General features: G+C 43.3%; 1 protein-coding gene across 4 annotated transcripts in view; it reads right to left on the bottom strand.

The window, feature by feature from the left end:
• BLNK (B cell linker) overlaps positions 1–23,539 on the bottom strand; it is an 82,618-nt gene that overhangs the window by 16,804 nt on the left and 42,275 nt on the right. The window contains exons 5-9 of one of the 4 annotated variants that reach the window (XM_027528927.1): positions 21,769–21,831; positions 21,437–21,593; positions 18,328–18,491; positions 10,019–10,100; positions 8,758–8,829 (exon numbers count right to left, since the gene is read on the bottom strand). In XM_027528927.1, coding sequence (XP_027384728.1) covers positions 8,758–8,829; positions 10,019–10,100; positions 18,328–18,491; positions 21,437–21,593; positions 21,769–21,831 — 538 coding nt within the window. The remainder of the gene's footprint in view (positions 1–8,757; positions 8,830–10,018; positions 10,101–18,327; positions 18,492–21,436; positions 21,594–21,768; positions 21,832–23,539) is intronic. The other 3 variants (XM_027528929.1, XM_027528928.1, XM_027528930.1) reach the window with 3 other exon arrangements.

Genomic DNA, 23,539 nt, shown 5'->3' with positions numbered 1-23,539 from the left:
CCCATAAGATCAAAGGGAGTGAACAGGGACTCAGAGAGGTTAAGGGGAAGGTCCATTGCTGAAAACTAAGGCTATTCGTGTTGAAAGCCCAGGCTGGCAGTATCCTCTCTAGTCAAAATCTCATAATGTTCCTCTGGGGGCATGATTGGGCTGTCAGACTCACTTGCTGCTTCTCCCTGTTGTGGGGAAAGATTAGTGAAATAGAGGAGTGCTTTTGCGGATGCCCATGGGAGGATGGAAAATCACTCCTCCAAGGCCAGTGACCCTTCCTGTCACTCTGGCTGAAGTCAGACCCTTGGGCATGGCTCGGGAGGGACAACATCATACCCTCCTTACTGCCAGGATCCCCACTTCCTGGTAAAGCTGAATTCTTGGTTGGAAAACTCCAAGGCAGAAATGGGGGATGCAGTAGAGAGAGATGCGTCCAAAGCATACTAACAAAAGAGAAAAATCAGCTCTGTTTAAATCACAGTGAGCGAAAAGTTATGCTAATTTAAAATTTTTTATTTATTTATTTGGTTTCTCTAGGTCTTAGTTGCGGCATGCAAGATCTTCAGTTGTGGCACGCAAAATCTTTAGTTGCGGCATGTGGGATCTAGTTCCCTGACCAAGGATCAAACCTAAGCCCCCTGCACTAGGAGATCAGAGTCTTAGCCACTGGATCACAAGGGAAGTCCCTATGTTAATGTTTGATTTAACAGCACAAGCTTTGCATAAGCTGCTGGTTACTAAGTTTTCTTAACTGGGAAAGAATTTACCCTTAGTTTTTCCTTCTACCACATGTATTTTACATTGTTCATACTGTTCATGGGGTTCTCAAGGCGAGAATGCTGAAGTGGTTTTCCATTCCCTTCTCCAGTGGACCACGTTTTGTCAGAACTCTCCATCATGACCCATCCATCTTGAGTGGCCCTACACGCCATCACTCATAGTTTCATTGAGTTAGACAAGAGTGAACATCGACATTTTAGGAATCAGTGAACTAAAATGGACTGGAATGGGCAAATTTAATTCAGATGACCATTATATCTACTACTGTGTGCAAGAATGCCTTAGAGGAAATGGAGTAGCCTTCATAGTCAACAAAAGAGTTGGAAATGCAGTACTTGAGTGCAATCTCAAAAGCAACAGAAAGATCTCTGTTTGTTTCCAAGGCAGGTCATTCAATATCACAGTAATCCAAGTCTATGCCCCAACCAGTAATGCTGAAGAAGCTGGAGTTGAACAGTTCTATGAAGACCTACAAGATCTTCAGGAACTAACACCCAAAAAAGATGTCTTTTTCATCATAGGGGACTGGAGTGCAAAAGTAGGAAGTCAAGAGATAGCTGGAGTAACAGGCAAATTTGGCCTTGGAGTACAGACTGAAGCAGGGCAAAGACTAACAGAGTTTTGTCAAGAGAATGCACTGGTCATAGCAAACACCCTCTTGCAACAACACAAGAGAAGACTCTACACACGGACATCACCAGATGGTCAATACCAAAACCAGGTTGATTATATTCTTTGCAGCCAAAGATGGAGAACCTCTATACAGTCAGCAAAAACAAGACTGGGAGCTAACTGTAGCTCAGATCATGAACTCCTTATTGAAAAATTCAGACTTAAATTGAAGAAAGTAGGGAAAACCACTAGACCATTCAGATATGACCTAAATAAAATCCCTAAAGACTACACAGTGGAAGTGAGAAATAGACTCAAGGGATTAGAACTGACAGACAGAGTGCCTGAAGAACTATGGACAGAGGTTCGTGACATTATACAGGAGGCAGGGATCAAGACCATCCCCAAGAAAAAGAAATGCAAAAAGGCACGGTGGTTTTCTGAGGAGGCCTTACAGATAGCTAAGAAAAGAAGAAAAGCTATAGGCAAAGGAGAAAAGGAAAGATACACCCATTTGAATGCAGAGTTCCAAAGAATAGCAAGGAGAGATAAGAAAGTCTTCCTCAGTGATCAATGCTAAGAAATGGAGGAAAACAATAGAATGCAAAGACTAGAGATCTCTTCAAGAAAAGTAGAGATACCAAGGGAATATTTCATGCAAAATGGAATGTCCTCAATAAAGGACAGAAATGGTATGGACCTAACAGAAGCAGAAGATATTAAGAAGAGGCGACAAAAATACACAGAAGAGCTATTCAAAAAAGATCTTCATGACCCAGATAACCATGATGGTGTGATCACTCACCTAGAGCCAGACATCCCGGAATGTGAAGTCCAAGTGGGCCTTAGGAAGCATCACTACAAACTAAGGTAGTGGAGGTGATGGAATTCCAGTTGAGTTATTTCAAATCCTAAAAGATGATGCTGTGGAAGTGTGGCACTCAATATGCCAACAAATTTTGAACACCTCAGCAGTGGCCACAGGACTGGAAAAGGTCAGTTTTCATTCCAATCCCAAAGAATGTTCAAACTCCTGCACTGCACTCATCTCACACACTAGCAAAGTAAGCTCAAAATTCTCCAAGCCAGGCTTCAACAGTACTTGAACCGTGAATTTCCAGATGCTCAAGCTGGATTTAGAAAAGCCAAAGGAATCAGAGATCAAATTGCCAACATCTGTTGGATCATCGAAAAAGCAAGAGAGTTCCAGAGAAAGATCTACTTCTGCTTTATTGATTATCCCAATGCCTTTGACTGTGTGGATCACAACAAACTGTGGAAAATTCTTCAAGAGATGGGAATACCAGACCATCTCACCTGCCTCTTGAGAAACCTGTATGCAGGTCAAGAAGCAACAGTTAGAACCTGACATGGAAGAACAGACTGCTTCCAAATTGGGAAAGGTGTATGTCAAGGCTGTATATTGTCACCCTGCTTATTTAACTTATATGCAGGGTACATCATGTGAAATGCTGGGCTGGAAGAAGCACAAGCTGGAATCAAGATTGCCAGGAGAAATATCAATAACCTCAGATATGCAAATGACACCACCCTTATGGCTGAAAGTGAAGAGGAACTAAAGAGCCTCTTGATGAAAGTGAAAGAGGAGAGTAAAAAAACTCAGCATTCAGAAAACTAAGATCATGGCATCTGGTCCCATCATTTCACGGCAATGGAGAATGCCATGGCATGGGGAAACAATGGAAATAGTGAGAGACTTTATTTTTGGGGGGCTCCAAAATCACTACAGATGGTGACTGCAGCCATGAAATTAAAAGACAATTGCTCTTTGGAAGAAAAGCTATGAGCAACTTAGACAGCATATTAAAAAGCAGAGGCATTATTTTGCCCACAAAGGTCTGTCTAGTCAAAGCTATGGTTTTTTCCAGTAGTCATGTATGGATGTGAGAGTTGGACTATAAAGAAAGCTGAGAGCCAAAGAATTGATGCTTTTGAACTGTGGTTTTGGAGAAGACTCTTGACAGTCCCTTGGACTGCAAGGAGATCCAACCAGTCAATCCTAAAGGAAATCAGTCCTGAATATTCATTGGAAGGACTGATGCTGAAGCTGAAACTCCAATAATTTGGCCACCTGATGCAAAGAACTGACTCTTTGGGAAAGACCCTGATGGTGGGAAAGATTGAAGGCAGGAGGAGAAGGGGACCACAGAGGATGAGATGGTTGGATGGCATCACCAACTTGATGGACATGAGTTTGAGCAAGTTCTGGGAGTTGGTGATGGACAGGAAAGCCTGGAGTGCTGCAGTCCATGGGGTTGAAAAGAGTTGGACATGGCTGAGCAACTGAACTGAACCAAACTGAACATGTATTTTATGAATCATCCTTTATTCTGTTTTACATACCATGTTGTTAAATTTCCCTATTCTTAATAATCCAGTGTTGACATTGTAAGCCTTTGGGATTTAATCTCTTTTAGCTGTTATAGGCATCCTATATATATCGTTAGTGGAGCTTGCACACTAGCTGAAGCATCCTATACTCTCACGCACTGCTTGAATTCTTACAAAATACAAAAAGACATTGTATTTAACAACTTCAGAACAATTTGGGCTACAGGTAAAATTCAACTTGCACACTAGCAAGGAATTGTAAATTCCAAAACTCTGCTCACTGCACTCCCCCAATTTTAGGAAATAAGGAAATAAGAATATTTTAAAATGCAGTTTTCTTAGAGGATGCTCAGAAATACATGCCTTGAGTACCATCTTCTGACAAAAACTACAAAATCAACCAGAGCTCGAACCACCTTCTAAATGCACATTTAGAGATAAATCACAATGGGCGACAGTCTTTCAGTTTGTTTAGACCAGTGGTTCTGAATGGGGAGTGATTTTGTCTCCCTCCTCCAGGCAGTGACTGGAGACATCTTTGCCAATCACTGTTGAGGAGGGGGGTATACTGGCATCTAGTGGGCAGGGGCTAGAGATGCTGAACAGCCCTCAATGCACAGGACAGCCCCCACAAGAATCACCTAGCCCCAAGCGCCAACTGTGCTGAGGCTGGAAAAACATGATTTAGAGTAAAACTTTATATGGAAAGAAAGGAACACTTCCCTAAGATGTGCACAGGCTGCTCTACCAGACGGTCTTGAATTAAGGCAGGTTGAACAAGTGATTCTGGACAATAATAATCATGATAAATCACAAAGAGCTTGTATTTTATGTATGACTCATATCTTTTTACTCATTTAATGCTCACAATATCCTGAGGCATAGGTGCCATTTTCTCCTTAATTTTTTCAGTAGGGGAAACAGACAGGGGGATTACTTAGCTTGCTTGAAGGCTAGTACCTAGTGAGTGTCAGAGCCAAGGCTTGGACTCTCTGGCTTTGGAGTCTGGGCTAAGTCCCACTACTGTGCTTCCCAGGATGGAACGCCGAGAGAGAGAGAGCCTGCCTTTGCGCCTAATCCAGTGTGTGATCCTTGACCAGCACCTTACTAGCCATCAAAGAGCCAAGAGCAACATTAACCAGAAACAAGTGTCAGGCTTCCCTTATAGCTCAGTTGGTAAAGAATCCACCTGCAATGCAGGAGACTCCAGTTCAATTACTGGGTCAGGAAGATCCACTGGAGAAGGGATAGGCTACCCACTCCAGTATTCTGCAGTGTGGGAGACTTGGGTTCAATCCCTGGGTTGGGAAGATCCCCTGGATAAGGGAAAGCTACCCACTTAGTATTCTGGCCTGGAGAACTCCATGGACTGTATAGTCCTGGACACAACTGAGCGACTTTCACTTTCAAGTGTCATGGTGGGGTACTTTGATAGGGACACCTGAAACCTTAGCACTGTCATGATGCCTATAGGGCATGTTCTGAAGCCTTTAAAGGACAATGGTTCAATTATTCAAAGACATAGGCCAGGAGTCTGATTATTCATTTTACAAAAATCATCTCTGAAAACTATACTGTTTGCATACTTAGAAACTCCCTCTAACTGTTCAGGTTTGTTCCTTAAGTTAACTTACTTTCTTCCTCCTCCTGAACTTTCTTCTGTCTATATCCAACAGTCATTTAACCAAGAAATTATTTTCTTGTTCAAGTTTGGTTTCTGCATCTGATGCCCCTAGTGATAAAATTTAGCTATACTAGATTAATGTAAAACTAATGAATAGTAAATCCAGTGGGCTAATGCCTTTATAATCAGATCAGATCAGTTGCTCAGTCGTGTCTGACTCTTTGCGACCCCATGAATCACAGCACGCCAGGCCTCCCTGTTCATCACCAACTCCTGGAGTTCACCCAGACTCACGTTCATCGAGTCAGTGATGCCATCCAGCCATCTCATCCTCTGTCATCCCCTTCTCCTTTTGCCCCCAATCCCTCCCAGCATCAGAATCTTTTCCAATGAGTCAACTCTTCGCATGAGGTGGCCAAAGTACTGGAGTTTTAGCTTTAGCATCATTCCTTCCAAAGAAATCCCAGGGCTGATCTCCTTCACAATGGACTGGTTGGATCTCCTTGCAGTTCAAGGGACTCTCAAGAGTCTTCTCCAACACCACAGTTCAAAAGCATCAACTCTTCGGCACTCAGCCTTCTTCACAGTCCAACTCTCACATCCATACATGACCACAGGAAAAACCATAGCCTTGACTAGATGAACCTTTGTTGGCAAAGTAATGTCTCTGCTTTTGAATATGCTATCTAGGTTGGTCACAACTTTCCTTCCAAGGAGTAAGCATCTTTTATAATGGGGCCATATAATTCCTTAAAGACAGTCAGAGTTGGGGGGCTCAATTGCTCTCAATCAGCTGACCCACCTACCATTTCAGCACCTGCTCTGAGCCAGGACCTGTCTAGGCCCTAGAAACACAAATATGAGCAAGACATGGAGCTAAGAGTCTTACAGGAAAGACAGAGATCTCAGGAATGATCAGGGGATAAACGGGAAGTGCAGGGTACAATAGGCGTGCACACCAAGGGGATCTAGCCCACTGTGGTATCAGGAAAGGCCTCCTGTGTCAGCAATACTAAGGCAGTGTCTTCAAGGAGCTTGCAACATACTTAGGGAGATTAGACTGAGACCCAAAGCAATTGGAGAATAGGTGCGGGCTGAGTATAAGTGGGATGAGACTTATGGCAAAGAAAAGCTCTCTAAGGGCTAAAAAACATAGGAGATTTCCAGGAGGGGAGACTTCAAGCTGGACTTTGAAGGATGTGTAGGGTTTGGTGTCATAAAAATGAGAACACAAACAAATGCCAGAAGGCAGGACCCATGAAACATAGGCTGATTGGAGTATCAGGTGTGTTTTAGGAAGAAAACGTCCATGTAAGGCAAGAAGAGCATTTTAAGATGTAAGTGCCAGAGAGTATTAAACTATTGTTCTAAAGGAGTGCTTAAACTTTCATTTATCTGTTTCAATGAAACATTTTCTCTTCCAGTAATGAAGGCTCTTCTCCTGAGTTATTACAGGTCAGGAGTCTCTATTTCAGTTGGGAAGAAAGCAACCTCTCCACGACATTTTAGGTCGGTGTGTTGACATTTGTTCCCAGGAATGAAGATGAGCTGGATGACTCTGACCACTATGCTGCAAGTATAAAGAGCTTGTGGGTTCTGAGGGTGAGGAGAAGTAAGAACTTGTGAAGAGGGTGAGCAATTGCACAGGAAATGAGTCTAGGAAAACCTACTAAAAATACTCCTCTTGCATTTTCTCTCAAGGACCATGTCACTGAAAGCAGAGGTCAGTCTCCCAATCTCTGTGTTGAGCCTTCAGGTCTGGGAGAGAAGGGAGTGTGTGTGTGTGTGTGTGTTGGGCACACAGTTGGGGAGAGGTTAAGGAGGAATGCTGTGGAGGAGGCTCCTACATCTCTCTGTGCTGTAATAGGGTGAGGCTATGGGCATTACTCAGCACTGTGGGTCTCAGTCTGGGAGTTGCCAGACCCTACAGGAGAAGAAGGTCCCTTGGAGAAGCAAATGGCAACCCATTCCAGTATTCTTGCCTGGAAAATTCCATGACCAGAGGAGCCTGGTGGGCTACAGTTCATGGGGTCGCAAAAGAGTTGGACATGACTGAGTGACTAAACAACAGCAACAGGAGACACTTAGGAACCGCTGAGAGTTCATGGTTTGTGTAGGGATGACATGGTAAAAGCTGTGTAATGCGATGAAGCTAGCAACATTTGGAAGGGTCAGAAGCTCATCTCAGTGACTGAGGAAAGAGCCTAGAGGCGAGGATGTGCTTAGTGGACACTGTAAGACAGAAGGTATGAAGTGTTAAAGAAAGCCTGGTTAAGGTGGTGACAACTAAAATAGAAGAGCTCCTGCTGCTGCTAAGTCGCTTCAGTCATGTCTGACTCTGTGCAACCCCATAGACGGCAGCCCACCAGGCTCCCCCGTCCCTGGGATTCTCCAGGCAAGAACACTGGAGTGGGTTGCCATTTCCTTCTCCAATGCATGAAAGTGAAAAGTGAAAGTAAAGTGGCTCAGCTGTGTCCGACTCTTAGCGACCCCATGGACTGCAGCCTACCAGGCTCCTCCATCCATGGGATTTTCCAGGCAAGAGTACTGGAGTGGGTTGCCACTGCTTTCTCCGAAATAGAAGAGCAAATTCAGGAAAAAAGCAATAGGATTGGGAAAGAGCACAAGCACGCTGAGACATGGAGCCCGGAGGCTGACGTGTAAAGAGGAATAGCAATGCCCAAAGGGTAGGAGTGATGGATGCATTGAGCTTGTGGTGGTGGGAAGGAAGAAGGGTTAAGTTTGGGCACCAGAGGGTCATTAGCTTAGACCACCAAAGTGAATACAGGAGAATGGATACACCCGAAAGACGTGAAAAATAATGGTCTATTGAGCACCTACTGTATGCCAGGCACTTAAGAATTTCCCACTCACATTTTCAGAATTCTCCTGTCTCAGGGCTTGGGCTGTTATCTCCATCTACACATGAGGAAATGTGATGCTTGGAGAGGTGAAGTACAGACCCAGTGTGATACAGTTGAGAAGGGGGAGCACTGGAATGCCTGGCTCAGAACCCAAGTTCTTAACCTGCACGATATTCTGCAAGAAGAGCAGAGGGCTGAGGCTGACCCGTGCAGGCATCCTCAGTCAGGGGAGGGGAAGAGGAGGAGAAACCAGTGAAGTGCTCAGAGAGGTCAGATGAAGACCAGGACGTGTCTGTTGGAGATGCAGGGACATGGGGACAAGGGTCCTCCACACAGGTGCCACCACACAGAGGATGAACACGAGAAGTCTCTGTTGCTACTTATGAAGACATTAGGAAATACAAGGGATTGTTTCATAATACTTGCTCTGAGTTGTTTATCCTATTTAGAGTGGATTGAAAGCCAAATCCCCGAATGTAATCATTTCACAATAAACAAACAAAAAAAAAACACCAACTCATGTGTATATTCTACCTGGAGCTGTCCCTGGAGGAGAGGCTGACTTGGAGGAGTTATTTGGCTTGATTGATCTATTCACCATGGGAGCTGAAACACACAATCATATATATATTAGGGTTATATGTATATATTGTAGATACAGTCTACTGATGGAGATATACACTTATGGAAAAATGCATGGTAGAAATAATGGGCTAGACCAGATAATTTGCAAAGAATGGGAGACACGCTTAATTAAGCCCACAAGCCATTAAAAGTAGCCTTTTCAGAAGAAAAAAAGAAACATTTTTCGAATGAATATATTAATAATTAAAGTGAATAGTTGCTTGGAATTTCATTTGCCAAACTGGGGGTCTCAGAGATGAAAGAGTGTTTTTCATCAGGGAAACATGTATTAAACTAACGGTGGAGGGGCCAAATTAATAGCCCTGACTTCCCTGCCACACATTTCTCTTGGATTTTGTAGGGTTAGGGGTATGGGGGCATTTCATTTGCACTTATTGTTTTGTGGTTATGGGTGAATTTAGGAATCTCGGAGGACCTAGACACTGTTGTTGCTATTTAGGGCGTGAAGGAGAGGGCTGTGACGTGATGACAGCGTAAAACCTGAGTACCGCTACTTCGGAGTCAGGTTTATTAGATGAATAGCGTTACCTGAAGAGGCAGCATTTATACAGGATTATATTCTCCATAGCGACTATGTTCAAAGTAATCCTACCCTGTTCCATGCCTCATCTGAGGGTACGTGGCATGGGCTTTTTAAGATAATTTATTTGTAACTGCATTTGTTATTTCGTGAAGGATTTACAAATGAAATGTTTCTTGTGGACCTGACGTAGCACTAAATTTTAAAGAATTAGAACACAGAGCATATTTTATCCTCTCATTTTCTCAGTCCTCTGCAGAAATTATTCCTGGTACAATATTTGTAAGATTAGCCTGGTGGCTCATGACCTCACTAATACTAGATTGTATGAGAAATCCATTTTTAGTGAAGAGCTAAAGAGAAGAACCTAGGTGCTTTTATAATTTGAGAAGACAGTATTAAATCATGGAAGAGGATGGAGAAAGAAGAATCAAGGTTGAAAAACACAGGGATGGGTTGCTCACTATGCTCTCTGATGGACCAGCCACTCAACCAAAGAAGGCAAATGCTGTGGTTATGGAGCAGAGAGGTCTCAGCAGCATCATGTCTGAGCCCTTTAGTACTTGTAAGCAAATAATGCCCCAATCAACTGGTAGAAGTTTTCAGGTGCTTAAAACTGCAAACTCTTGCCTTTTTCAGATGGGACTGAACTGTCTTCCGTGGGATGAATATAGTTTTCATCTTCATCTTCCACAGGGACCACATAATCAGCCTAAAAGAAATACAAAAATGCTGTACATTTGGAGTTTACTGGATAAGAAAGAGTGATATTAAGAAATTTTTCATAATCCATATACCATTAAACTTCATGATGTAAAGTGATTTGGTTACTTCTAGTATATTCACAGAGTGCAACCATCACAACAATTATCTTCAGAACAGTGTCATCACCCCCAAAAGGAACCCTGAGCCCACTAGTCACTCCCAACCACCTCCTCCCCTGACCCAGTCAACCATGAACCTTCTCTCTGTCTTTAAGAATTGCCCATTCTGGACATTTTATGTAAATAGAATCATACACTATTAAAATATGCAGTCTTTTGTGATTTCTTATAACAGTAATTTCAAGGATTAGCCACGTTGTAGTATGTATCACTACTTCATTTCCTTTTATGGACAAGTCTTATTCCATTGTATGATTATACCCCATTTGACTTATCCACTTATCAGCTGTTTCTACTTTGGGGCTGTTATAAGTAATGATATGAACATTCATGTACAAATTTTGTGTAGATGGACATTTTTCTTGGGAATATACCTAATGATGGAATTGCTGGATCATACTGTAGCTCTATATTTAATAGTCTGAGTAACGGTTAAGTTGTTTTCCAAAGTGGCTGCACTAATTTTTCATTTCCACTGGCAATGTATAAGGGTTCCAATTTCTCCACATATTCACCAGTACTTGTTATTGTCTTCTTTTTTATTATAAGCATCCTTGTAGGTATGAAGCGGTATCTAACTGTAATTTTGATTTGCATTTCCCTGATGGTTAATGACATTAAGCATCTTTTTGTCTGCTTATTGGCCATTTATATATATTCTTCAGAGAAAAATCTATTCCACCCCTTTGTCCACTTTTAATCTGGTTGTTTATCTTTTTTATCTTTAGATGATTAGAGTTCTTTAAATGTTCTAGATATAAATCTTTTATAGATATATAATTTGCAAAAACATTCTCTCATTCTATAGGTTGTCCTTTACTTTCTTTGTGGCATCATTTACGGCACAAAAGTTTATGTAAATTTATGTAAGTTTATGTAAAATTTATGTAAATTTTATCTATTTTTTTTTTCTTTGTTATATCTAAGAAACCATTGCCTATTCCAAGGTCATAAAGATTTATACCTATGTTTTCTTCCAAGAATTTTATAGTTTTATTAATAGCTCTTATACTCAGTCCTATGATCCATTTTTATCTAATATTTTAAGATATGATGTGAGATAGGAGCTCAATTTCATTCTTTTGAAAACAGTGGCTGACTTTATTTTTCTGGGCTCCAAAATCACTGCAGATGGTGATTAAAACCATGAAATTAAAAGACGCTTACTCCTTGGAAGGAAAGTTATGACCAACCTAGATAGCATATTGAAAAGCAGAGACAGTACTTTGTCAACAAAGGTCCGTCTAGTCAAGGCTATGATTTTTCCAGTGGTCATGTATGAATGTGAGAGTTGGACTATAAAGAAAGCTGAGCACCGAAGAATTGATGCATTTGAACTGTGGTGTTGGAGAAGACTCTTGAGAGTCCCTTGGACTGCAAGGAGATATAACCAGTCCATCCTAAAGGAAATCAGTCCTGAATATTCATTGGAAGGACTGATGCTGAAGCTGAAACTCCAATACTTTGGCCACCTGATGTGAAGAGCTGACTCATTTGAAAAGACCCTGATGCTGGGAAAGGTTGAGGGCAGGAGGAGAAGGGAATGACAGACGATGAGATGGTTGGATGGCATCACCGACTCAATGGACGTGGGTTTGGGTGGACTCCGGGAGTTAGTGATGGACAGGGAGGCCTGGCGTGCTGCAGTTCATGGGGGTGCAAAGAGTCAGACACGACTGAGCAACTGCACTGAACTGAACTAATGCAGTTATCTTAGCACTATTTGTCTAAAAAATTGATTTTTTCTGTTAAATTGTCTTGGCACCTTTGCCAATAATCAATTGAACATAAATATGGGGAGGGAGTGATTTTGTAAGAGTTATTAAATGTCCACTTGAGTTTCTTCTTTAATACATTTCATGTGAAAATTTAATAGCTTCACATACATTATTTCACTGAATTCTTTCAATAATACCTATCTATTAAGTTAGGTATTTTTTTAAATTTATTTATCTTTATTTTACAGATGAGGAATTTGAGAAAAATTGAGTAATCTGTCCAAGGTCAAATAAAATCACAAAACTGATACCCCGCAAGGACAGGTACTGGGTCTGTGCTCTGGGCGCCAGTGAAGCCCTGGAACATTTGTGTTGAATGAAGGGCTGGTCTTTTGTCAGTGGATGCTGAGAGGTAGTCCAGGATGGCCATGTAGCACCTGCGCTCTAGCATTTCATGATCTGGGTTCAAATGCTGGCTCTAGCATATAGCTCTTTGACCTTGGACAAGTTTTTCAACCCCTTGTCACCTCATCTGTACCATTTCCTCCTCTGTAATGGGTGATAATAGCGTGCACTTCATAGGGTTGCTGTGAGGGTGTGATGAGATAATACACACAGAGGGCTCAGATCTCCAGCTGATACACAGTGCTTGTCAAGTGCTAGACCCTCCTGTCATTATAGGGCAGTTGCTCCTCCACCACCTGCCCCAACTCTCTGATCAGCCTGTAACCCATATTTTGCTTGTAACCTGTATGGCAGAGCTAAACATTTTTATTTGTGCTTGTATTTGACTTCTTCCTTTCCTTTCTAATGTCTTGACCAGATCTTAATGTTGTCTTCTATTTCTTTTTTAACTCTTCCTTATCTTGATTGTCCATCTCCTCATTCCAGAATGTATCTCCCCCAGTCATCCCCCTTCCCCACTGGTTCAAACGTGCCTGAGCCACCACCACAAAGCTGTTATAAGCAAAACTCAGCCTCTCCCCACTGGGGTCCACCTCCAGTTATTCACAGAAATGGAGAGCCTCATGTAACTCACAATCTCCGTTTGTATTTTGTGTCTGAGTTGGTATCTTCATATAGACCCTCTGAATGCTGGAAGAATTCACAGTGAGACCCTAACAGATGGTCTCCCTACTGTGTCCTATGCTCAGATTCTCCTTGCCACCTGTTCACACCCTGAAAGGGTATCATCCCCTCGGACTGACAGACAGACTGAGGATTGACAAACCAAATTCATTCTCAGTCTGCTGACTTCCTGACTTAAACTGTCCCTGGAGAGGGGGGTCATAAGCTCAAGTGCTTACAGGAACAGGCCTGGAATAGCAATTGGGCATGTGCGGAGCCAGGCTGTGTCCACGCCTTGTATCAGCGGTGAAGATGATGACGAATGGAAACGGGGGCCCAGGATTCTCAGCTGAGTTGGAAGGGTGCCATGAGGCTCAGCTGCTTCAAGGCCATGACTGGCCAAGTGTTGACAGGCCCTCGGTTTTCAGGAGAAACTAGAAAACTGGATTTTATAAAGAATCTAGAATATGGTAGAAAGGAATCCAATTTATATAATACATAGAATGCTTCTTTGTGTGAGACACGGAATTTAGTGAAGTATTTATATTCCTTTATTCAAGCTTTAAAGGAACCTGAAGAGATGAAAAGATGAGACTCAGGTTATCTGATACCTAAAGTCACACAACCAGTAAGAGTGAAGTGGGAATTTGGGCCTGGATGCTGCCCCGATTTTATTAAAAAGTCTCTCTTCAACACGCTGCTGAATAACCAACAAATCACAGAAGAAATCAAAAAAGAAATAAAAATTTGCATAGAAACACAACAACCCAAAACCTGTGGGACACTGTAAAAGCAGTCCTAAGGGGAAAGTTCATAGCAATACAGGCATACCTCAATAAACAAGAAAAAAGTCAAATAAATAACCTAACTCTACACCTAAAGCAACTAGAAAAGGAAGAAATGAAGAACCCCAGGGTTAGTAGAAAGAAAGAAATCTTAAAAGTTAGGGCAGAAATAAATGCAAAAGAAACAAAAGAGACCATAGCAAAAATCAACAAAGCCAAAAGCTGGTTCTTTGAGAGGATAAATAAAATTGACAAACCATCAGCCAGACTCATCAAGAAACAAAGGGAGAAAAATCAAATCAATAAAATTAGAAATGAAAAGGGAGAGATCACAACAGACAACACACAAATACAAAGGATCATAAGAGACTACTATCAACAATTATATGCCAATAAAATGGACAACGTGGAAGAAATGGACAAATTCTTAGAAAAGTACAACTTTCCAAAACTGGACCAGGAAGAAATAGAAAATCTTAACAGACCCATCACAAGCATGGAAATTGAAACTGTAATCAGAAATCTTCCAGCAAACAAAAGCCCAGGTCCAGACGGCTTCACAGCTGAATTCTACCAAAAATTTAGAGAAGAGCTAACACCTATCCTACTCAAACTCTTCCAGAAAATTGCAGAGGATGGTAAACTTCCAAACTCATTCTATGAGGCCACCATCACCCTAATACCAAAACCTGACAAAGATGCCACAAAAAAAGAAAACTACAGGCCAATATCACTGATGAACATAGATGCAAAAATCCTTAACAAAATTCTAGCAATCAGAATCCAACAACACATTAAAAAGATCATACACCATGACCAAGTGAGCTTTATCCTAGGGATGCAAGGATTCTTCAATATCTGCAAATCAATCAATGTAATACACCACATTAACAAATTGAAAAGTAAAAACCATATGATTATCTCAATAGATGCAGAGAAAGCCTTTGACAAAATTCAACATCCATTTATGATAAAAACTCTCCAGAAAGCAGGAATAGAAGGAACATACCTCAACATAATAAAAGCTATATATGACAAACCCACAGCAAACATTATCCTCAATGGTGAAAAATTGAAAGCATTTCCTCTAAAGTCAGGAACAAGACAAGGGTGCCCACTCTCACCATTACTATTCGACATAGTTCTGGAAGTTTTGGCCACAGCAATCAGAGCAGAAAAAGAAATAAAAGGAATCCAAATTGAAAAAGAAGAAGTAAAACTCTCACTATTTGCAGATGACATGATCCTCTACATAGAAAACCCTAAAGACTCCACTAGAAAATTATTAGAAATAATCAATGAATATAGTAAAGTTGCAGGATATAAAATCAACACACAGAAATCTCTTGCACTCCTATACACTAATAATGAGAAAATAGAAAGAGAAATTAAGGAAACAATTCCATTCACCATTGCAACAAAAAGAATAAAATAATTAGGAATATATCTACCTAAAGAAACTAAAGACCTATATAGATAAAACTATAAAACACTGGTGAAAGAAATCAAAGAGGACACTAATAGATGGAGAAATATACCATGTTCATGGATCGGAAGAATCAACATAGTGAAAATGAGTATACTACTCAAAGCAATTTATAGATTCAATGCAATCCCTATCAAGCTACCAACGGTATTCTTCACAGAGCTAGAACAAATAATTTCACAGTTTATATAGAAATACAAAAGACCTCGAATAGCCAAAGCAATCTTAAGAAAGAAAAATGAAACTGGAAGAATTAACCTGCCTGACTTCAGGCTCTACTACAAAGCCACAGTCATCAAGACAGTATGGTACTGGCACAAAGACAGAAATATAGATCAATGGAACAAAATAGAAAGCCCAGAGATAAATCCACGCACATATGGACACCTCATCTTTGACAAAGGAGGCAAGAATATACAATGGATTAAAGACAATCTCTTTAACAAGTGGTGCTGGGAAATCTGGTCAACCACTTGTAAAAGAATGAAACTAGAACACTTTCTAACACCATACACAAAAATAAACTCAAAATGGATTAAAGATCTAAACGTAAGACCAGAAACTATAAAATCAGATCCTCTATGACCCACCTCCCAGAATATTGGAAATAAAAGCAAAAATAAACAAATGGGACCTAATTAACCTTAAAAGCTTCTGCACATCAAAGGAAACTATTAGCAAGGTGAAAAGGTAGCCTTCAGAATGGGAGAAAATAATAGCAAATGAAGCAACTGACAAACAACTAATCTCAAAAATATACAAGCAACTCCTACAGCTCAATTCCAGAAAAATAAATGACCCAATCAAAAAGTGGGCCAAAGAACTAAATAGACATTTCTCCAAAGAAGACATACAGGTGGCTAACAAACACATGAAAAGATGCTCAACATCACTCATTATCAGAGAAATGCAAATCAAAACCACAATGAGGTACCATTTCACGCCAGTCAGAATGGCTGTGATCCAAAAGTCTACAAGCAATAAATGCTGGAGAGGGTGTGGAGAAAAGGGAAAACTCTTACACTGTTTGTGGGAATGCAAACTAGTACAGCCAGTATGGAGAACAGTGTGGAGATTCCTTAAAAAACTGGAACTAGATCTGCCTTATGATCCAGCAATCCCACTGCTGGGCATACACACTGAGGAAACCAGAATTGAAAGAGACACGTGTACCCCAATGTTCATCACAGCACTGTTTATAATAGCCAGGACATGGAAGCAACCTAGATGTCCATCAGCAGATGAATGAATAAGAAAGCTGTGGTACATATACACAATGGAGTATTACTCAGCCATTAAAAACAGTACATTTGAATCAGTTCTAATGAGGTGGATGAAACTGGAGCCTATTATACAGAGTGAAGTAAGCCAGAAAGAAAAACACCAATACAGTATACTAACACATATATATGGAATTTAGAAAGATGGTAACAATAACCCTGTGTACGAGACAGCAAAAGAGACACTGATATATAGAACAGTCTTTTGGACTCTGTGGGAGAGGGAGAGGGTGGGATGATTTGGGAGAATGGCATTGAAACATTTATAATATCATATATGAAACAAGTCGCCAGTCCAGGTGTGATGCACAATACTGGATGCTTGGGGCTGGTGCACTGGGACGACCCAGAGGGATGGTACGGGGAGGGAGGTGGAAGGGGGGTTCAGGATGGGGAACACATGTATACCTGTGGTGGATTCATTTTGACTTAGGGCAAAACCAATACAATATTGTAAATTTAAAAAATAAATTTCAATTTAATTTAAAAAAATAAAATAAAAAGTCTCTCTTTTATGTCTCCTGTTGGGCTACAAATTATACTAAGGTGGAAAAGGTCATTTCACAGCATGTTTGTAAGCTATAGGTTTTATCACCTATAGGCATTTAGAAACATTTGCTTCTTCAAGAAGCTGCAGCACCATTATGTCTGGTGATGGTTAAGAGTTGCCTTTAATGTTGTTTTCTTTCTTGGCCTGTTGCACTTGTGTACTCTGTCGCTCAGTCATGTACGACTCTTTGCGACCTCATGGACTGTAGCCCACTAGGCTCCTCTGTCCACGGGATTTCCCAGGCAAGAATACGGGAGCGGGTTGCCATTTCCTACTCCAGGGGATCTTCCTGACCCAGAGATCAAACCCACATCTCCTGCACTGGCAGGCGAATTCTTTACCACTGAGCCGCCTGGGAAGTCCATTGCACTTGTATAACTGTTCTAAAGGCTAAGTTTGAGGGCTTGTCTTTGACTTTTTTAAAATGCAGTACTTCTGGGAGCCATAACATATTAGGCTTTATCAGTCATTCTTACAACAGTCTGGATAAGTTTACCCATTCATTTTTTTAAAATTTCATAGGGAATAAGACATGAAAATTTAGGTGCTGGCAGAAGGGAGATTGATAAGATAAACCTAGAGTTGGGTCCCAGACAGTTGGCAAAGGAGGTTCCTGGATACCTGGGGCTGGGGAGAGAGAGAAGCAAGAGATGCCGAAGGAAGTGCGGGATCAGTTCTTCCACAGGTTGTGCAGGGTCTCCATACAGACAGGGGGTCTCCAGTATACATCCCGTTGCACCCCTTCGCAGCTTAGAGGATCAGAGAGAAAAGAAAGTGGGGGAAAGAAAATGAGGCAGGACAGGGAGAGAAGCATAGGAGGATAAAGATGGGGAAGTATCTTATGGAGGAATGAGAGATTTGCAGGAAACTGAGGGATAAGAAAGAGGAAATAGTGAGAGGGGCACAAATCCAGGTTGGATATTACATCATATACCTGATTAGTAACTGAAAGTGCTTAAATAAGGCCATATATGACATTTTAAGAGAAAACATCCTTCCAGCAGGACAATGGAGAGTTTCGGGGCAGGTGGTTAGTGCCGGTCAGAGACCCAGGCCTGGAGGAAGGAAGACATGCCTGAGGCTACATTGTCCTGCCCCTCCCCCCATCTGGTCCCTGCATCCTGCCTTCCCCTTGGTCTGGGCAGCCTTCCGGACAGATTTACTTTACCTCGTCCTCAAGGAGCTCTTTGGGTTTGGGCGGGACTTGAGGTTTATGCAATGAAGTGTTGGCCGGCAGAGAGGTGGCCAGTCTCGCCTTTGCAGAAGGCCAGTTGGGTTTACTGGGAAGAGTCTTGCTGAAGGGTGGAGACTGCCTCTGGCTTGATCGGTTGTCTTGAGAGGAACAACAAGAACAACAAAACATAAGATGAAAGGGTTCTGGATCATTTCCTGGGCAGAAGCCACCGAGTTCTAGAAAGTATAAAACTACCAGCATCCATGTAGCCAACATGCTATTGACTGGGGCATTCCTTTAAAAAGTATGACAGGCAAAAATGTCAACAACCCATTGACCTACATTATAAAAACCAGAAGAGGATCCTCCCAGGGAGCCATGAGAGCCACAGACCCAGGAGAGCTGACAGTCCAAGCATGTGGCTAAACAGAGTAGATGGTGACCTTGGCAGTATCGGGGGCTAAGGGGAGCAGTAATCCTCAATGGATTCACTTTGCTCCCTAAAGCCTTACGGGCGATGATTCTCAATCCTGCTTACACATAGGAACCACCTGTGAAAGTGAAAGTGTTAATTAGTCATGTCTGACCCTTTGTGACCCCATGGACTGTAGCCCGCCAGGCTCCTCCATCCATAGGATTTTTCCAGACAAGAATACGGGAGTGGGTTACCATTTCCTTCTCCAGGGGATCTTCCTGACCCAGGAATCCAACCTGGGTCTCCCACATTGCAGGCACACTCTTTACCATATGAGCTACAAGGGAAGCCCCTAGGAACCACCTAGGAGCTTTAAAAAAAAAAAAGCCAAGGCCCCACCCCAAACATGCAGTTTAAAACTTCTGGGGAGGGACCTTTCATTATAGGTTTTAAAAGTTCCCCGGGTTATTCTAAGGTATATGCAGGGTTGCAACTACTCATCTGGTAAAACTACACACTCCTCCCCTCAGTGGTGTCCTTGAATGGGGGAGAAGTTGTGAATCCCCTGGTCCAGGGCCATCCTCAGCAACTGTTGTGAAGGAGTCCAGTCTCTGAAGTCGAGGGCCCTGGGTTCAGTCCCCTGCTCTCCACCCACCAGCTGCGCTCCTTTGGGCCTCTTCTTCATTATGTAACCTCTCTGGGACTCACATTCCTCATTTTAAAAATGAAGATGGTTAACTATCCACTTCAGAGAGTTATTGTATGGATCAGGAAGAAAACAGCAAAGGCAGGAGGAACATCGTGTCTGACAAAGACAACGCCTAATAAACAGAACTAACCTTACCTGCGTCATGTGATGCACGGCTTAGGCAACAGGGGTCTACCCAGTTGATCTGTGAGCACAGATTCTGACTGATCCATTGAGGAAAATCTTAGCATGGGAATAACCTGGTGGGCTCCCCATCCTGGAACAGCAGGGGTGCCTACACTGGCTCCCTGCTTCCTCTGGCCCTGGCTCAAGGCAGCAGTCCCTGCCTCTGCCTGTCCTGCTCTGCTCTTGTCCTGGGGCCTGTTCCAGCTCTCAGCCCACGCTTCTGCATCGCTGAAGTTGTGTGATTAACTTCACACTGGTGCCTCCCGGGAGCCTCTTTCTGGTGGTGTAGCTGTGTTAAGGCACCAAGGCATCTACTCTGCTGTGCCTGTGACAGTTTTTATAGCTTTATTGGCAGCTCCTGGTGTTTACTGAGATTTCTTAACATAAGATTTAAGCCCAGCAGAAGTAGCAAAGCACAGAAAACAGGCTCTGAAGAGTATGACCTGGAATGAGCTGCTTGTGTGTGCGCATGCTCAGTCATGTCCAACTCTTTACAACCCCACGGACTGACTGTAGCCTGCCAGGCTCCTCTGTCCGTGAGATTCTCCAGGCAAGAACACCGGAGTGGGTTGCCATTTCCTCCTCCAGGGGATCGTCCCGCCCCAGGGATCGAACTTATCTCTTGTGTCTTGTGCATTGGCAGGCAGATTCTTTACCACTAATGCCACCTGGGAAGCCCGTATGAGCTGCTTAATCTACCCCTCTCCCCACTCCCAGCTAGAATGGTCGTCTCCTGGTCTGTAAAATGGGCCTGATGCAGCTCCTTCCTTCCTGAGGTTGTTGCGATGAGTGAAGGAGGTCACAAATTGGGTGGTGGAGGGTGGAGCAGAGTGATCAAGAGCTAGGACTTTGGAGGCTGAGTTGCCCAGCTTGCATGCCAGTTCTGCCACTTATAAAACCTTGGCCCAGTGAATTCCCTCTTCCTAGCATCTCTTTTTTCCTTTGTGATCGTCAAGAAGGTGAAAGTAAAGCGCTAAGTTGTAAGCTGTAAAAAGTCTGGGAGTGCATCTGTCTTGCTAGCTGCTGAGCATAGCTCTGGCACATAGCAGGTGCTCAGTAAGTGAATCGTTGCACAAAGCAAGGGACAGTACCTGGCACCCACAAGGAGGCGGTTAACTACAAGGACCCCTTTACTCCCAGGGGTGCCAGGGTGATCACCACAGACACAAGCCCTTCCTCGCCTTTGTTGAACTTTAGTCACTTGTTAGAATGGAACACAGACTTCTTGGAGGGGCATTAACAGCTACACTCAGGCCTGGAGACCACACCTAAGACTTGTCCATTTAATTCAAGAGCCTCATTCTCGGCCTAGAGCTCTTTACTACTCCCCCCGCCCCACAGTTTAGAGTCTAGACTCAGAGTGTCTGTGCAGCTTGCTGATGTGGGGGCGGGGTGAGAGAGGAAGGAGGGGCCTCAGCAAACACTGAGATCCTCGCAGCTCTCCTTGTTCTGTACAGTCATCTCAAGAGAAATGTCAGAACCTTGAGTGTAGGAAGCTGGAGAAGAAGCAGCGACTAACCTCAGGATTGATTTCTCTGGGGACTACAGGAAATGAGGTGGGGTGGGGTTGGGAGCCACATCGGGGTGTGGTTGCTTTATCTTTTGCCTGTTTTCAACATTCCCAATTTGCAAAGGTTACTCCCTCCTTCCCCAAAGGGCAAGCTTTCCAGCAGGGGGCTCCAGTACCTGTGAGTGACCAGATGACCCACTTGGAGGTGGTGAGAGTCAGAGCTACCCCACCACCCTGCAACTTTGGCCCGCCCCGCTCCCTGCTGCCCTGAAGGCCGAGCGCCCAAGGTCCGGCAGGGACTCACCTACATACTCGCCCCTGGTGAAGGGCAGGGCCGGGTGAACTGTCCGTGTCTCCTGCTCCGCAGGTGGCGGCTCATAGCTGTCGTCCCCGGCCTCCTCAGCTGGCAGCACGTACATCTCTGAGTCCGAGTGCTCATCTGGGTTTTCATAATCGCTGTCCTGCAAGTGCAGACACCATGCTCAGGGCCGCATACACTCTTAGGGGGCCAGAGCTGCTCCCTCAGCAGAGGGGCGAGAAAGCAAGGCTGGGAGGGGTTGGCTAAGCAGGGTTAGGCAGCTGTTAGTGGCAATGCTGGGGTTGAAGCCAGGCCTTTTTGTTTCCAAAATGTATCACCTGGACTGTATCCTGGGGAAACGTGTGGGCATCTAACCCCGAGGGTGGGTGAACTCTGTGTGTCTGCAAAGAACAGCCAGAGGTAAAATATATCTCGAGAAGACAGAAAAAGGACCCAATAAAATAAAATAGCCAAATAGGTTTTATTAACCATAATGTTGATGGTTGAGGAAAATGTAAGTTTATTAAGAGAGGGTAAGAGGAAGCTCAGGAACACAGACACCTTTGAGGAGATGAGGTTTGTTTGTTTTAAACAGAGCTGGAAAGCTTCAGGGATGAGGACTTCAAACTGACTTAGTCCATTCTCTTTCTTTCTTTCTTTTTTGAAATCTTGAGGCACTTATGTCAACTAAGACTTTTATTATTATTATTTAAGTTTATTTTTTTGGCCACATCACATGGCGTGTAGGATCTTAGTTCCCGGACCCAGGATTGAACCTATGCCTCCTGCAGGGCAAGCTCAGAGTCTTAACCACTTGGACCACCAGAGAAGTCCCTCTTTTTTTTTTTTTTTAAATATGCATTTTATTTAAGTCCCTCTTGAAAATACATTGACCCAGTCCCAAGTTCACACAGTTCGCAAGGAGGAAGGTCTTCCCAGCAGCTCAGTTCCTCTCCCCTCGGGCAGACAGACCTACTAGCTTCTTGTGCATTTCGTGCTATTTTTTTTTTCTGTATGCAGTGCTACTGCTAAGTCACTTCAGTCGTGTCCGGCTCTGTGCAAACCCATAGACGGCAGCCCACCAAGCTCCCCCGTCCCTGGGATTCTCCAGGCAAGAACACTGGAGGGGGTTGCCATTTCCTTCTCCAGTGCATGAAAGTGAAAAGTGAAAGTGAAGTCGCTCAGTCATATCCGACACTTAGCGACCCCATGGACTGCAGCCTACCAGGCTCCTCCGTCCATGGGATTCTCCAGGCAGGAGTACTGGAGTGGGGTATACTCGTGTGCAGGAACTCTTTGATTCAGGACTTAAGAGGTCCTCTGACCTCTGTGCCCACTGCTCCCACACACCGCCTGACACAATGCTTCATCCAAACATGTTTTTCCACTGAATCCATGATGCACCTGCCTTTTGGCCTGACAATTGTGTAACATTAAAGTGGATGTTGGGTTTCCTTCAGAGCTGAATCCTCAGGGCCCGTGACGGGGCCAGCCCATGATAGGCACCCAGGACGTTGGGAACAGGCAGAGGAGTCAATGAGTGAGCACTGCGCTTTCCTCCTCAGCTGGAAGGGAGATGGAGGACAGAGGGAGGGTGAAGGGTGGGAGAAGGAAGGAGAAAGGAGGCTGAAGAGAGAGCGTTTCCTGAGGTGGCTGGAGGTGCCTGGGAGAGAGACGAAAAGGAGAGAGCCCAGAGGAGGGTGCTTGTTCTTAACCCTGGCGTGGGGGAGACAGGAAGGGACACATGAAAAAATCACTGTAGGGAGATTTCCCAAAACCCTAGGTCAGAAACAGCAGATGGGAATATGAAAATAGGCTGAATAAAATAATAATAATAGTGATTATTATTATAACCAACATTTCTATGCACTGCATACCTCACTGACCCCTCACCACAATCATAAGAGATAGTTTTTTTTTTTTAATCCCATTTTACAGTTGAGGAAACTGAGGCACAGAGGAGTTGAGTAATTTTGAATCTGCAATCTGTGATCTGGAGAAATCAGTGATGATTCCCAGGAAGGGGGCCTGGGAGACAGAGTAAGAGTGAAAGGGTGGGCTGGAGGGGAGGCTTAAGAGGGCAAGACCCTGGCTTTCCAAGCCAGGGAC

This window comes from Bos indicus x Bos taurus, chromosome 26 (assembly GCF_003369695.1).
Source record: "Bos indicus x Bos taurus breed Angus x Brahman F1 hybrid chromosome 26, Bos_hybrid_MaternalHap_v2.0, whole genome shotgun sequence".
Taxonomy (NCBI): Eukaryota; Metazoa; Chordata; class Mammalia; order Artiodactyla; family Bovidae; genus Bos; species Bos indicus x Bos taurus.
The sequence above is the reverse complement of the archived record's forward strand: the minus strand, read 5'-3'. Positions and strand labels throughout refer to the sequence as shown.